This window comes from Excalfactoria chinensis, chromosome 12 (assembly GCF_039878825.1).
Source record: "Excalfactoria chinensis isolate bCotChi1 chromosome 12, bCotChi1.hap2, whole genome shotgun sequence".
NCBI lineage: Eukaryota > Metazoa > Chordata > Aves > Galliformes > Phasianidae > Excalfactoria > Excalfactoria chinensis.
This window is the reverse complement of record NC_092836.1, coordinates 1,965,678-1,981,689: the sequence shown is the minus strand read 5'-3', so window position 1 is coordinate 1,981,689 and position 16,012 is coordinate 1,965,678. Positions and strand designations below refer to the sequence as shown.

Genomic DNA, 16,012 nt, shown 5'->3' with positions numbered 1-16,012 from the left:
AATACGTTCTGTGATTCACTAGAAATATATATATCAGTAGAAGTTAGGGCAGCAGAATGTTCTTCTAAATTATCTATCACATTCTGTCCAACAGCATATGGACACGCACCTCGTACTGGGTTTAAAAATGATATTTCTATTATGAAATCTACTGAAATTCCCTTTACTCCACATCTTACTGAAAGACATACAGTTCTCTCGAGGGAGGCAGGAGCAGAGTGGCAGTACATTTGTTTCATCTGACAGGGGCAAAAAGAGAGATTTTTGGTAACCAGTCTTGTTTGCAGCTTCTCTACAGCTCGAGGCAGCTCGATGCTCCTTCTGGGTTAGCTCATTTTGGGCTTGAGCAAAGGAAATGTCACTCATTAAAACAAATTCTGTCACTAAGAGAGTGGCTCAAGGGCTAGCTTGCCCAGGAAAGCTCCTTACTGTGCTTTCCCAGGACAGTAACAAACCTGCAAGGAGCAGCACAGGTTGTACAGTAGCTGCTGAAATTCATAAGGCACAAAGTGAGCTGTAATAACTGAAGAGAGGAAGGGAGGCTTTCATGTGTGTGTGTATATGTGTGTACAGCATCAGCGTTCAGGTCAATCAGATGCCTCAAGGAGAGCCTAATGAGCACAGAAAAAAGTAAACAGAAAACCAGCTTAGGAAAGTGACTTCCTGTGTCATCAGTGGGCTTGTGGATCAAGTGATGCTTATTGTTGATAAACTGAGAATGGGATCTTGGGGCTTTATGGCTGCACGTCCTGAATGCCTTGTGGCAATAGGAATGAAGTTACCACTTCTATAAAAACTGTGTGAAATTTACATTGAGAAGCTGTCTGAATAGCAGGACTTTGCTTATGCATAACTGTATTAAAGCAATGCATTTGCCTACGCAGTTGCTGGCCATAGGAGATCCCTTTTTATCCAGCAGCACTATAACTTACACTGCTTATGGTACTTCTAGTTTTCTACTTACATAATTCTGTTTATTAATGAATATCTGGTGGTTTTGAGACAAATCCTCATGTCCATAAGGTGCCGGGCCTGGCTATAGTCACACACTGTGGCAGGGTCTGTGCTGGCAGATTTCAGTTGTGCATTAGGATACAGAGAGGGGAGGCTGCAGACGAGGTTAAATTTGGATGTGTTTATCTGGGTTATACGCCAGCAGCAGTAAGAGAAGAAAGAGGGGAGACAGAATAATTTTATCTGTGTTGTGTTGCAAGGTTTTCCTCCCCTTATGTCTCACTGATACGCTGATGACTGCTCTGGGTGATCCCCAGCCTGGCATGGTTTGCTTGGTGCACAATGTTCACTGCACCAGGTTTGTTCTGGCCAGCTGTGGGGACAGCAGGCATATTCTTGCCACGTGAAAGCTGCTGCAACAGTGGGAAGTTTTTTGCTATGCGAGTGGTGAGCTGCTGGACTGGGCTGCTCAGAGAGGTTGTGGATGCCCCAACCCTGGAGGTGTTCAAGGCCAGGTTGGATGGGCCCTGGGCAGCCTGGTCTGTTATCAGATGTGGAGATTGATGGCCCTGCCTGCAGCCCAGGAAGGGGAGGGTGGGGGGTGGGAGGGGTGTGGAACTTGATGATCCTTGCTGTCCCTTCTAATCCAAGCCATTCTGTGACTCTATGAAAGCCGGTGTTAAATAGCATCAGTATTAGACAATGTTGTTTTCAGAGAGTAGTTTTGTTTGGTGATCTTTTGTGAGCTTCTGTTTTGCTGTGCCCTAAGACCAGTGCCATCCGTGACACTGGGCTCTGCTCCTGCAGCCGAGGGACACACTGAGCACCAAGAGGTTGGACCTTTTCATTTGTGGTGCGTGTTTCCCAATTTGACCTTCTGCTTTTTGATGCAAGGTGTATATTCCCCTGATCAGAGGATCAGAACCTGTAGCAAGATGTGATGCAATATATATTGACGCATTCTAATTGAAGTAACACTAAATGACAGCATGGTGTGACTTGCGTGCTCTGCTGGGGACACAGGTGACACAGGCACTGCAGCTCATCCCTGAGCTACCTGGGGTGGTTTATCTCATGCCTGCCTTAGCAGGAAGGAGCTCCTTCAAGCAAGATCCCCAGCGCCAGGCCAGCTTCTGTATTTTACCATTAGAAAATGAAAATGTATTTTAATTCTTCTGTTTTCAAACCCATTAATATAGCCCTCGGAGCTATAATCTTTATGGGCCAGATTGTAATATTCTCTCTTGCAGCAAATGAATCAGTGCAGCTGGTTAAGGAGCAGAACAGCCGTGGGTCTCGGAAACCAGTCAGGATTTCATCATCTAGCCCTCTATGCTTTATGGCTATTATTATCTTTTTCTGCCAGCAACAGTAAGAGTTGCGCGCAGGTGTAATTTAAAGTGAGAGATGATGTGGAATGTGTTTTGAATAATAGATAAGTCGCAGTCAGAGATCGTTAACATATAATTAAAAATAAAGATAAATACGAGTGGTATGGCTCTGTGCTTCGTGTTGACTCTTTTCTGGCAGTACCTGAGGAGGAGATGTGGGGCAGGTTGCTTCAGTGTCATCTTCCTGGCAGGAGCTCTCTGAAATCATCCGATGGAAAAGATGGAATAAAGGGACATTGTTCCACCTGCTAACGAACCCAGCTGGCTTCCCTGCCCCAAGTGCGTGCAGGCTGTCCCTCGCCATCATCACCCCTCAAGGAAGAGGCTGCATCTCCTTCTTTTCATTCCCCTTCTTATTTTTTGTACATCCTACCATCATTATTTTATATTCTGTATATTCTTCCTCCTCTGACCTCGTGCACCCACCAATTCCTTGCTAGTCCATCCAGGTACACTCATGGCACCAGAGCAGCCCATAGCCATGGGTTCAGGCTGCCTTGGGTTGGACATGGCAGAGTGGGAGCCTTTTGAGCTCCCTGCACTGTGAATTCATGTCAGTCATCAGTTGTACCTGTGAAATACGTTCTGGTGCTTTCAGGTGGTCTCCAGGGTATACTTGGGAGAAACGAACAGCATTTTGAGTGTGGCCCACTGGACTTTTGCTCATCTCCATCCTAGGAAATGAGTTCAAATGTACATATGTATTACAGGCCCTTTAAGGTCAGGGAACATTTTTGTCACAGAGTTCTTACACAAAAATGGGTTTTGTTGTGACCTAGTGTCAGAAGTACCAACTACCTGGGCTTCTTCTCACAGATTGGATTCTGCCATTTCTGCTTTAATTTTGCTCTCAGAAGAGATGCCCACTACAGCAGGAGAGGAAAAATCCATTTAGGTGTCTTGAAGCCTTTCCATACTTTCAGTGTTTGGCTGCTGCACCACAAACCCAGTGTGTTTGCTGCTGCTGGGTACAAACCTGGCTGATTCTGCTGTGTGTTTTCTGGCTGTTAGAAGATTGCAAGGTGTGACCGAAGTAGTAGTGTTGTGTGATGTGCTCTATGGTTGTATTTCATCATGTGTTTTCTTTAATTGACAGAAAAGCATTTTCAGTTTTTCAAAGTGAAGTTAGACATCCTGAGCTGTGTTATGGCCATAGGTTCAGGCCTGTTCCCATTCATTGAACTTCAAGTTCAGTTTCAGTCTGCCTTGTTTAGTGCTCAGATGTTTTCCTGAACATTGAGTCCATGCAAGGTTCCACAGTTCTTGTAAAAAGATACTTCTTTCTAAAAGCAAATGTAGTTACTATTTCTCTTTAGAGTACAATGGTACCTGAACCTTCCAAGGTACTATTTCAGCATCTGATATATGGAGGTTGCTGCGAGTCTCATGTTTGCCTTCTCTTTCATGCAGACGACAACATGCTGCACGGGCCGGTATTCCTGCAGGAGCCCAGCAGTGTGATCTTCCCCTTGGATTCAGAGGAAAAGAAAGTGAAGCTAAACTGCGAAGTGAAAGGAAATCCCCGGCCAACCATTGGGTTTGTGGCATCCTTCCCTGTTCCCTTGCACAGTCCCTACAGCGGTGTCCCCAGCAGCCCTCCCCACCTCTCACCCTGTCTGAGCACAGCAGCACCCAGGGGGGCTCTCTCGGTGCTGAAGTGAAGGAAAAACCCACCCCAGGGTTCACCCTGTATTGCAACATGATTGTAGAAGTTGAACAAGACCTTAAAAGGGTTACAGTGGGATCGTAAATCATCTTGGCTCCCTGATTAACCATCCTTGCCCACAAACACGGACAAAGCTCTTAATGGTTCTCAGTTTTATTAACTGCTTTGAGTTAATATCTGAAAAAGATGCTCTACTGCTGTGGTGATGCTGCTGCTCTTGTTCCACACACTGCTCTGGCTGATGTAAGTCATTTAGGATGACTTGTCCATTTTTTCCCTTTGCTACCTTCCTTATCTTGCTTAATCAAAGCAAAAAGGGCACTTTGAAACCTGTTGGAGTGATGAGACCTCAGCTCTCATGCTGCGCCTTCTGCCACAAGTGACCGCTTAAGGCAGCAGGCGGTGCTGATTTGCTCATGCAAACATACTCTGTGTTACTGTGCGTGCATTCAGATGGGGAGCTGCTGGGTGGCTGTGCACAGAGGGGAGATGGTTGCTGTAATTGGGGCAGCGTGCTGCTGGAAATCCTCAATGCCACAGTTAGTGGGAACATCATGAGTGGATATTTCTTCAATTGAAAAACAAACAGCCAGCTGAGGCAGGAGAGGGAGAGAGGCCTCCGTGGGTTGGAACAGTTTAAAGATTCTGTTTCTGGGACTTCCTCTTGCAAAATGATTAATTCCAAAGAGCAGCAGCACCAGCAACAACTGCAGAAACATTAATCATGTCAGGGACTGAAATACATGTCAAGGATATTGCTCCTCCAGTTAGATACAAGACTGTTCCACCACTGCACAAAACTTGTATTTTCATGCTTTATCTTTTTCTCCTAAAGTAGTCAGTCAAAGCTGTTTTAAATCACAATTTCCTACGTGTTGTATTTTCAGATATCTATTAAGGTGAGCGGGATTTAACTTTTGCCATTTTGTGCTATAGGTGGAAGTTAAATGGAACCAATATTGACATCGGTATGGATTACCGCTACAGCACGGTGGAAGGCAACCTGTTGATCAATAATCCCAATAAAACTCAAGATACTGGAACATACCAGTGTGTAGCAACAAACCCATTCGGAAGGATCATTAGCAGAGAAGCAAAGCTTCAGTTTGCTTGTAAGTAAATGGCAACACAGCCTCAGTTCCCACAGCATCCTAGAATGAGAGCAATGCTTTCCTGTTTCTCACTGTCTGAGCTGTGCACAGAGCAGAAAAAGCTGGATTTAAAGAGTAAGCTTGAGTGAGGAATAGTTGTCTCATTTTATATTTACTTAGCTGTAGTATGCAGAATGTGGTGTCTTTATCTCTTGAGAAAGAGACCACTTGGCAAATTAGCTAGCAAATGGGATCTCGCCATTGATTTTTCACTGTGTGGAGAACTGATGCTTCAAGTGTTCTGAAGGGCTCTGCTCTTGAGAAGCAACAAGCTTACTGCCATGTTTTTTGTAACCTAAGTTTCTGTTCTTAGGCACAAATTCTTGCAGGTGTGGACAATATTTCTACCTGTGTGTGTAAAGGGGAAATCAGAGGCTGAGTCCTACTTTGGGTTAAAATCAGCATTACAGCTAAGCATAGTAAAAGACACAATTCTTAATGTGAATCAGTTATATGAAATTAGGACGAACTCTTCTGGAGTACTGAATAGAGTCCATAAGAATGGGCAAATGATAGTGCATGACCATAATCCATCTATTTTCTCATCTAGTCACAAGTGGAAAGGCAGAGAATAGATGCAGGGGTTTAAAGATGCCAATAAATGGCAAGTTCACACAGATATAAAAAGGTGATTTGTAAAGAAATTAGCATGAGTGAGTGTAAACGACATTAGCATGAGTGAAGCCAAACCTTTCATCTCCCCACGTTGTTTACAGTATATTACCAGCTTGTTTTTGACCTGCTTGTGCTCGTGCATGACTGAAGTTGCATTTGCACTGTGGATGGGTAATGAGCTGCATCCTCAGGACCACTCTGCTATCTCCAGCATTCAGTGTGTCTGGTGATGGCTTCATTAATACTGCATTGGTCTGCTTCTCTGCAGCCACTCTCTGCTCACTGCAGAGCCTCAGGTAACCCTCTGAAGCTTCACCATTTGTAGCTCAGCATCTTTGCTGATGTTATAAAGGTCAGATGTTATAAAGGCAACCCAGTGAGGATGAGCCCAGTATGGGGTTCCAGCTCTGTGGACACTGGGCACGGGCTTCAAAGTCCAGGCTATAGGGCCAGGGGAAAGCAGCCTGATGCTGGCATTGCAGTGCAGTACATTGCTTTCCTTGCATGTTTCAATACACTAATTAGCCAGAAGCTTGCAAACACTGAGGATTCTGTTTGAAAAGTAAGAAATCATCAACCTTTAACATTTTATTTTGCTTCAGATATGGAACAGTTGTTAAGTTCTGATTGATTTATCTCTCGTGATGAATGATACATCTGGCGACGGTCTTTCAAGTTCTGAAGTTGACCAAATACAAGTTAGGTTTGACTGATTTTTAATTAAGATTGAATTAAAAAACCAAAGCTGTTCTTTTCCTGTTAAAATAACGATGGGGATCCTGAATAATAATTTTTTATTTTTGATTCTTGAGTTTTCTTTTAGATTAATAAAACTGTGTAATCAGATTAGAAACATTTGGATTAAATAAAAAAGCATTAGCACTTATCAGGCTAGGCTCTGCTCTTTCCCAAACACTAAATCATTTTGAGGTGTATAATCAAAGGGACTGCAGCCAGAATCAGCCAAATAATGAAATACACAGAGCTTATTCCAAAAGCTCTGCCTCTAAGAAGGAATAAAACTGGGCATGTTTATTAGCAGAGCTTTTTTTTTTAGCCTTTAAGTACAAGCTATCTGGATGCAGTAGCACTGCTTAACAGAGCTGCTCATCCCTCTGTGTTTTAATTTCAGCCCTCCTGCCTGACTTGCATGCTGTGTGATTTTGGTGTCATCTCTGTTTTGTTCCCAAGGAAAATCACTGCAGGCATTGCTGAGGCCGTGGTCTGGGATTTTGAGCTATTTTTGCCCTTGTGGGTTAAATTCTCAGTCCCAGGGCATAGTTAATATATGTTTGTTCTTTCTGTGAGGGCTGTATCATACTTTTCCAGTATCTTCACTGAGGATTAAGCTGCAATGCAGCCATTCAGCCTCCTGTGCAGGTCAGGGGGGTCAGCAATCTAATCTCTGAAATATGTATTTAGGTTCCAAACTTATTACGATGAAAGTGCTAATATTTTCTTCTAGTACTCGCCTTGTGATGTATCATTTACATTCTTTCCTCCCCGATACTGGTTGTCTGTGAAATAGAAAGTTTTTTTCAGAGAGGGAGGCATCAGCTGCTGTGCCACGGTAGCAGAATATGGATAATGATACACTGAGCCCTGTGCTTATACCAGTACAGGCACTCAGGAAATAAAAAACACTTTAAGCTCTGAGTGTGGATCCTAATCATGGCTTTTCCAAACTGATATACAAAAAACACAGCTGAAATAGATTAAATTATGTGGGGGTTTTTTGGGGGGGGTGGGGAGGGAGTGGGGATGGCTTGACAGTTTTATTTGCTGTATTTTCTGTATGGAAATAGCACTGAAGGCAATAGGAAGTGATGCCTGGGAAGCAGTGCAGCTCATGCTGCTGCTCAGAGATCCATAAATGGTGTCTTGTTGGTTAGTCTGTGATTCTGTTTTGCCAGCCCTTTGCTTTCCTGGTTCTACCATCTTGTATTCTCCCAGACAGACAGCAGATGCACTTTATCAGTGATGTTCATTCCAGCAATCAAACTTGGAGTACCAGCAGAAGTATTTGTGCTGTTTTCCACCTGCTCATGGGCAGTTGTAGATGCAGGTACTAAACTTACACCTGAGCATCACTTCTGGGATGACAGAAAGGCTCTCCACTGTTATGCGCAGCCAGGAACTGCTTCTCAGCCTGTCTGAAAATGTGGCTAAAAATACGTTTTTGAGAGTCTTCTTTTGCTGGGTCAGTACAGGCAGTTTGCTGAAGCTTGTATTTGATAGGACTTAGTGTTTGGAATGTGCTTTGCACTGCATACAGAGCACGGGGTGGCTGCCCCTGGTGCTGAGCAGGGCAGCAGCCTCAGCACTGCCTCTCTTTGCTTGCTATTGAGTTGTCCGAGCCGTGTATAGAAGCTTGAACTTTCTTCTTTGTTACTGGCAGCGTATCCTTAACTGCGGGGAATCAAACTATTGTTTCTGAAAACCGTTCCTCCCCACACTTCATTAAAGGGATTTGTTTTATAGAAGTGTTTCCGCAGAAATAATTGTTATGCATGAATTAGCAGATAGGGCTCAGCACCGTGCGGTGCAAATGGTTGCAGAAAATACAATAATAATGCGGTTGTAATGAGAATACTTCGGGGCTCTGACCTGCCGTCCCAAAATAATCTTGCTACGATGGTAGAAAAAGAAAATGACTCCCAGCATTGCACTGAAAAGGACTTTTATCCCTATTCCCATTGCTTGCTGGAATGATTCCTGTTCTATCGTGCACCCGAGCAAGTCCCATAATTTTTGCTATTAGTTGCTAAGAAACAAATTATAATTGCTGCTCAAATTCTTTACTGTTGTACCCTCTTATTGCCCTGAAGTGCGTTCATTTTCTTTTTGAAGATTAAATGATCAATGAAGTAATTCTTTCAAGAACAATTAATAAGGAAAACATTTTCAGAGCAGCACCCGAGTATCTGCGTTTTCCTGGCTAAACAAACACGCACGGCAACAATCGCAGTGATTGATCAATGAATTAATGCACTTCTGTTCCGCTGAACGAGGCATTTGGCACCCGAATTAAATCATTTCCGCAGTCATTACTGATGTCTGGATGCTGAGAAAAGATGATGTGTATTAAAGCTCCTGGAAGTGGATGAGGTTGGGGCTCGGTGGTGCTTTCTCCAGCATCAGGCTGTTGCTGGGTTGCCAACATGTGCTCCTGGCTCATGTATTGCCCTGCTGGTTTGCAGCCTTGCCTTCAAATCCACCCCATCATCTGATGTGCACCCTTACAGGTGGAGCTGTAATGCCGAGCGTGGGCACAACACCCCGTTTCTGTAGAGATGTAATATTTGGATGACCTAGGCAATCAAATAGCACTTGGGGCTAGTTATGACAAATTTGATTCAACAGTGTCTCTTCCTGCATGCGGGTAAATAGTCCTTGATTCCTCGTGCAATATCCTTTCAAGAAAAAGTGCTGTTTATATTGACGAAGGTCATTGAAGATAGATCCCACCATTGGAGGCTGGTACTATAAGGGGCTCCCAGGGCTGGGCTTGATGTGACACAGGGTGCTCTTTAACAAATAAACAAGCGAATCAATTTGAATTTCTACCCATGCATGAATGTTTATGTCCTGTGCTAAAACGTGAACTCAGCTGAGCAAAGCATAGCTGCCACCTCTGCACCTTTGCCTCACAGTCTCTGGTGGGACAGAAAACTGGGTTAAGCCAGACGTAAGGTTTTCTTTTTTGGGTTTATTCTCTTTTTGATGAATAGGACCAACAGGGAGTACGTAACAGAGGATAGCTATATAACCTACTTTACTTTCATCTGCAGTAGCAGGCTCCTTAACATAGAATAGAGGATTTCTCTCTGCTCTGTTTCCACCCAAAGATTATAAATAGAACAACTATATGACTACTTAAGGCAGTGGCAGTGTGTTCATTGGGGACACCTGTCCCATGAGCTTTAGGTCTCAGGAGGGCCACAGCTGTGGGTTCACCTCTGCTTTGGAAAGGTATGGGGCAGCAAGGCACAGGCAGTAGGTCTGTTCTGTTCCTCTCGATGTTTCTTCATTTAACCTTTGACACATAAAGTAAATAATATCATATATTCAAAGCTCGTATTTTTTTTCAGATAACTGAGGGCTGGATATTTAAGGCCCAAATGCAGGTGTCATTTTTGGTCAGACTGGATGCTGACCTGGGCCACGCTGATCTCTGTTTGTTGTGGTCCAGTGATGGAAAGGTTTCCTTGCAGAAAGCTTTGTTGTCTCTCTCTGGTTCTGAGGAGATTGTCTCTGCTAAATCATGCCGAGGTGCTGTGAAAAATTCCAACTGGGTCTGGATGGTGGGATGAAGAGAATTCTCATTTTCTCTGTTGTTCTGAATAAAACAGTGAGTATTCTACGATGTAGATCTGTTGACCTTAGGCTAAACTGGTCACATTGACTTCTCATGTTTTAAGTTTCTGCCATCATTGTTTTTATAGGCTCGATGGATCATAAATAAAAGCACAGAGATCCCACAGCAAGCCTGAGGGGAGATGAGGATGTAGTCTTCCTTTTTTCCCCTTGGTTTTGTGCAGGATCTGATGCTGCTCCATTTATCAACCAAATCCCTCAGGCTCTCACTCCTTAGGACCTCTCAGGGTTCCTGTGATACCAGCAGGGTGGCTCCAGGTCACGGCCCCTTCAGTTCATTGCAGAACCAGTGGATGCTATCAGCCTCCTGGCCCATTCTTGGAAGACTGAAATGAGAATGTACATAATCCATGAGAGCAGGAAGCTGTGAGTATTAACATCCCTAGCAATTGTGTTAATCTGCAGAGTGGGACTGTACTTGCAAGAACAGCTTTCAGAGTATTTATTTCCTAAATCAAAGAATATGAGCTATAGAATAGTTATGTAGATGTTATTGGAGTTTAATTTTGGCATAACTTCACGCTGTAGCCCAGCTATCTTCATTGAGTACAGCCTCACCTCTGGCGTATCACTGATACACACTTCTTTATTCTGATGTCAGTGGGGAACACCCGGGCTATCTGCTGCATTAGTGCTCAGTTACCAACTGCGAGACGGCTTTGCAGCATCTCCTGCTGCAAGAGGGCTTTGCACATCTCCTGCTATGTGGCTGCTGCACAGTCATCTGTGCTGGAAGAGTGTGTGAATAATGCACTATTTTTGCTAAAAGTAAAAAAAAAATAAAATAATAATAATTCAAAAATCTAGGAGTAAACTCATTCTGTTCAAGTCACCCCTAAGGGAAATGTCTGCCCAGCTTTTCAAGATTAAAGTAATAAAATAACATTTTTGAAGTCCTCAGCGTTTTGAATCAAGCGAAAGGTTTCCTTCAAAATGAATGTTTGAAGTGTTTCCTGTAGGAAGACAGTAAACGGGGAGGTTTTATTAAAAGGAGTGCAAAGTCAAGGAGAACTGGGTGGTTGGTTTTTTTTTTGGTAGCATCACAGAGAAGAGTAATTTGATTTGGGTAGAGAACAGTTGACACCTTGCAGATATTTATAAGGGCCTCTGTTCCCCAGTGGGATGAGTGGCAGACAGGAAGGTGCAAAGCGCTGCTGCCTGTTTGGGGAGGGGATGGAATCAGAGCACAGCACTGGGCCAGCAGTGTGCCCTGAGGAGCTGAGCAGCTCACATGGCATGAGGGAGGAGGGAGCCCAGCCCAGCACAGGATCCAAGGCTTCTGCAGCTGTGTTTTGGCCAACGGCATTTGTAACACTGCAGGAAAAGCTCTCGCAGTCTTTGAGATGCAAGGGAAAGGCCTGAGGAGGAATTGAAGCCATGCAGATAGACAAATCAGTGCATATGTGATGGATGGGGGGCAGGAAGGCTTGGCAAGATTTGAACATCGTCTCAATATGAGAATCCGGATAGAGATGTCAAAGTCAGAGATGATATGCATAGGTCAGAAATGTGAGTGACAGGCAGAGAGGGGACGGCTCGGGAGGAACGTGAGAGCTGCTCGCATGTAGTTCTGTTTTTCTTGCTGGCTCCTGTTGTTTTACTCATCTTCTGCAGACTTAAGCAGATGTTTGACTTCAGTGGGGGCTGGTCTGCATTCTTAAAAGAGTCTCTGCAGTGTCTGGTTTCAGAGCACGTAGGAAGCTGTCCCTGGGCAGTGCTAGTGCACAGTCCTTGGGAGCCATCGGAGAGGCTGAGTGTGCACATCTAGACACACCAGCTTTTCCCTCCTGTAACACCAGCATCACCTTTGGCAGAGCTGTTCCCTTACAGGAGGCAATGTGCCTCCTGTGTGGACACAGGGTTTGGGTTTATCTTGCCAGTCCTTTAGGTACACATCTCATCATTGAGTTAAACTCAGAGCAAACCCCACCATCAGGCATCTCCAGCTGCAGGTGTCCCTACAGCAGCAAAGGTGTATCTGAGAGATTTCTTATCTTGCAAAAAGGATCACTTCCATGATGGGAATCGTGGAACTGGAGCGTGCTGTTTGGTAAGGATGCTCAGGCTGGACCTAGTTTGTTGCCTGCAGTCATAAAGCCCAACCTAAACTGTTTTCCAAAGGGGAGGCAGAGTGGCAGAACGGTAAGATGTTTACATCTAAAACTTTTTTTTTCTAGTGAAGTTGAAATCCCAGTGAAATTTCTGTTCTAAAGGTCAGATTAGAAAGCTTTCATCCCCAGACTTGTAAACCTTTTCTCCAATCAGTGACTCTAAGCTTATTCATTTGAGCACCAGCTCTTAAACTAAAATTCTATTAAGCTCTGTATCAAAGGGGTTTTTATTTTGAACCACAGAGCTGGTTGTGTATCTTGACACAACGGCAAGGACATGGGCAGAGGAACTTAATCTTTGTGTGTTTTTGAAAGGGGTGACATAAAACCCTGCTTTTAAAAAGTCAGGCACAGGTTTTATAGAGACAGTGTTTAGAGATATTAGAGCCATAAATATCTAGAGGCAAATCTTGTCAAGTGTTTCGAGAGCAAAAAGCTTTAATGCTTTTGTGGGTGCTAGTCATCAGTTAAAGTGCTTTCAGCCAGCCTTCTTGTAGACAGGCTGTGATTTCTTCAAACCAGTGTCCTCTAAGATCTGTAATTGATTGAGATGCACTAGAATCCCATCTTCAAGGCTGTATTATGGGCTAAATTAGCATAGTTTATAGTCTGCGTCCATTGAAGTCATATTATTCCACGGACAGTGATGCAAATGACTTCTTTTCCATCTGGTTGTGTATATTATCCAGGATATGAAAGTGACTGTGTTTGGTGAAAACCGTTTGGAAGAGGACATGCAAGCTATCTCTCTGTAGAAGGCTCTTTATTCAGTTGTAAGATTTAGCTAATTCCTCTGGTTGCTGTTTTGTTACGTAAGATGTCTTTGGCAGCCTGTTCTGAATCCCCTTGACATCATACCATGTAGCCTTTAATAAAAAAAATATCCCATTGACTTTGATTCAAGGAGCAAATACGACCTTAAACATCATTCTAAATTTTAGGTTGCTGAGATCATCTTAAAGTTATATAAAAGGGACCAGGGAAGGAAAACTGCATTATGCTTCATAAACCTCTTAAAGTCATGCTTGAAAATTGACTTTCAGTTTCTTGGCTGTATGTGTGTATATAAATGGGTTTTGAGTTTGTTTCACGTAGATGAAGAAGTAACTACACCTTACCTACATCACTGCATTATTTCCCATACTTCCTATTGTTGGGGAGCTCAGTGCATGGTTCTCTGGAGTGCATTTAAGGTGAATAGGAAGAGTGGTATTTTGGCCCCAAACAGACAGTGAACAACTTTTATTTCAGTTTTCTGGCGTGCTTTTTGATCCACGCAAGTTTCTTGTCTACAACTGATAACCAAGACTCGAGTCTTGGCATGCCAAACACCACAACCCATGCAATTTGTGTGGGAAATCATTAACACAACCTAGTTAATAGTACTGAATTACTTGCTCTTGCTTCATCAGTTCCACTCTCTGTTACTAAAGGTTTAACACACAAGTTTTATGCTGGTTGCGTTCTTGTTCTTTTGTTATACACAAACCCTCTTTTTCTCAGTGCCAAGGCTTTCCTTATTGGAGACTGTGGGTTTGTTTTGATAGCTTCTAGACCTCTGTTTACATCCTGTGTCTTCTCTATCAAAGCCTTTGCAATCATCTTGTTTGGGATTCTGTGCTACAATCCTTTGTTTTTCCGTCAATCTTATACATCCTCTGTTAAGGTTGCGTAGCTCACTCTTTAAAGGTAATAATACATTAGAAGATATAGATAGACGTAGAGATAGAGGTATTATGTTTTGGTAGCTGCTTGCTATTAGCATCAACTCACTACAGCAATATCACTGATGTGTTATCAAATTTACTTCACAGAAATCTCTAGAGATAGACTTTAAGTAAAGTGTAGCATCATCTCTAAGCCTGCATATTAGTCACTCTTTCTTTTGGAAATTAAAATTCAGTGATGTATAAAGAAGTGATTGTTATATGTGTGTTTTGGCTGGAATATATTTAAAGGAGAAATAGTTTTCATCCCAGTTCAGCAAGAATAAGAGTAATAGATAAAAACAGCATTGACAGTGCTTTTCTAATCATTAGGAAGAAATCTTAAATGTAATGACAAAGGGTTCACTAATGGTGTATGGGTTTTTGACAGTATGCCATTCAAAGAGATGTACAGCAGTGCTTCGTTCTACAGGATACAGTCACATAAATTAGCTTTCTAAAAGACATGCAGACACCTGTCACAATCAATTGGAATCATTTACTATTCATGGAATTTTCCATAATATTTTTGTTTTCCTATGGTCGTTTTAAAACAGCCCTCTTGCTGAGAGAGGACTCTCTTTAATTTTGGAGCCTGCGTAATTACGAAAGCATTTTGGATTCTAGTAATATTATGCCACACATTCAATAAATAAATAGATCCATAGCCTAAGAGGGAAAAACCATGGAAACACTCCTCTGGCTAACAAAGAAAGGGCTAAACAGAGCTTAGCTTTCAGAAAAAATAGGGATCTCTCTGTCAGATCACCAATGACCTGAGACTCACAGCCTCCTAAGGGAAGCCTCATTGTTTCACTCTTGTTCCCAGGGCGTGCTGAGTTCAGCAGCTGAATTATTTCCACATTGTAGTCAAGAACGGGAGTGAAGTGGGCCTGGAGTGTAAATGCTCTAAATATTCTGCTTGGGTAGATAGCTTAAAAACAGAACAATCAGTGGAGCTATAAATGAGAGTGTTTGTAAATACTAAAACCACACGTCTTCTCCCTGCTAGTCACGGTCCAGGAACCTGCAGAGCAGTGAGCTAATATGGTCCTGCTGACTTGTTTGGGCTTTGATGTACCTTCTGTAATCCTTCTTTAAAAGAATCATAGAATCACATAGCCTGGGTTGGAAGGGACCTCAAGCATCATCAAGCTCCAACCCCACCCTCACCCCACCCTGCAGTCAGGGAGGTCAGCCTCCACATTGAATAGCAGACCAGGCTGCCCGAGGCTCCATCCAGCCTGGCCTTGAATGCCTCCAGGGACGGGGCATCCACTGCCTCTCTGGGCAGCTGTTTCAGCATCTCACCACTCATAGAACGGGCTTTCTCTCAAAAGAACAAACTTTGATTCCAAGGCTAACCAAGCATTCACTGAGTGAAAAGACGTACTGAGTTTGCGTGCTGCATTGATCACTTAGGGTAGGTGTACATCCTTCCTGCATCTGATACGCATCGATCATGCAAACAGAAAGGCTATTTCTTAGTGGTCGAATGCTGCCTCGTGCCGTGAGCATCTGGGTTGTTGAATGGCCAGATTTTCACCCAAGCACACACAGGGATCCTGGCTCTGACCAGAAGTTGTTTCTACCCATGTTAGCAGTCCTCAATTCTGGTCATGTTTTGCTTGTTTTCATGTGTAAATATTTCTTATTGAAATTAAGGCTCCTTTCTTTCTTCATCTAGGCTGTGATAGATCACTGTAATTGAAGCAATTCCCACCCTAAAAATTTTAATGAAGTTACAAAGATGCCTGCACGCTTACATTTAATCAACTTTTCCAGGCATTGTTTTGCTTCATCACGTCATCTCCCTTCTGTTTACTAATGCTTTAGCATTCATCCGTACTGTTCTACAATGCCCAAGTTTCTTATTTCTGATACGGAGTTTGTAGTACCCTGTGGGGAGCTTGAAATGCTTAATCGTAACGTGATGATTTTCAGACTCCTTACATTCTGTGTTGCCAAGTCCCAGGAGCAAACATGTGGGCCTCCCAGGTCTGTTGGTGACATCTGCTCACCTGCACTTTCCAATGGAAAG

The 16,012-nt window shown here is 43.3% G+C and overlaps 1 protein-coding gene across 5 annotated transcripts in view; it reads left to right on the top strand.

Annotated features, from left to right (window-relative positions):
- The window catches only part of LOC140257622 (contactin-4), a 250,817-nt gene that overhangs the window by 149,966 nt on the left and 84,839 nt on the right, over window positions 1–16,012 (top strand). For all 5 annotated transcript variants that reach the window (XM_072347049.1, XM_072347045.1, XM_072347047.1 and 2 more), the window contains 2 exons: window positions 3,756–3,882; window positions 4,948–5,123. In XM_072347049.1, the coding sequence (XP_072203150.1) occupies window positions 3,756–3,882; window positions 4,948–5,123 (303 nt within the window). The remainder of the gene's footprint in view (window positions 1–3,755; window positions 3,883–4,947; window positions 5,124–16,012) is intronic.